Below are 380 nucleotides of genomic sequence, written 5' to 3'. Positions count from 1 at the left end.
CCCCCTGCCGCCACCAGCTCGTCTTCGACCAGCACGTGAAGGGCCACGGGGCCATCCGCGTGTACAAGTGCTCGGACTGCGAGTACACCACCAAGAACAGGCAGAAGATCACGTGGCACATCCGCATCCACACCGGCGAGAAGCCCTACAAGTGCCACCTCTGCAAATACGCCTGCGCCGACCCCTCGCGTCTCAAGGTGAGAGCCCTGCCTCAGGGGGGTAGGTCCCGCTGCATCTGCATGGGTCAGGCGGGATCCGGACACCGGGATTTAGGGAAAAGCAGCAGCTCCCAGGGGGAAGTTTTCTCCTCTGTGGCTCCTACGGGAATAGAAGGCGAGTGGGTAAAACTTGCGTGGGAACAATCGGTTGCCCCTTCCCCG

General features: G+C 62.1%; 1 protein-coding gene across 1 annotated transcript in view; it reads left to right on the top strand.

The window, feature by feature from the left end:
* Positions 1 to 380, top strand: part of ZNF142 (zinc finger protein 142) — a gene marked incomplete at its 5' end in the record, with an annotated part of 7,803 nt that overhangs the window by 5,440 nt on the left and 1,983 nt on the right. The window contains 1 exon segment of the mRNA XM_010157281.1: positions 7 to 197. Coding sequence (XP_010155583.1) covers positions 7 to 197 — 191 coding nt within the window.

The sequence above is a fragment of the Eurypyga helias genome, unplaced genomic scaffold (genome assembly GCF_000690775.1).
Source record: "Eurypyga helias isolate BGI_N326 unplaced genomic scaffold, ASM69077v1 scaffold13870, whole genome shotgun sequence".
Taxonomy (NCBI): domain Eukaryota; kingdom Metazoa; phylum Chordata; class Aves; order Eurypygiformes; family Eurypygidae; genus Eurypyga; species Eurypyga helias.
Note: the sequence above shows the minus strand (reverse complement) of the source record. Positions and strands in the feature narration are given on the sequence as shown.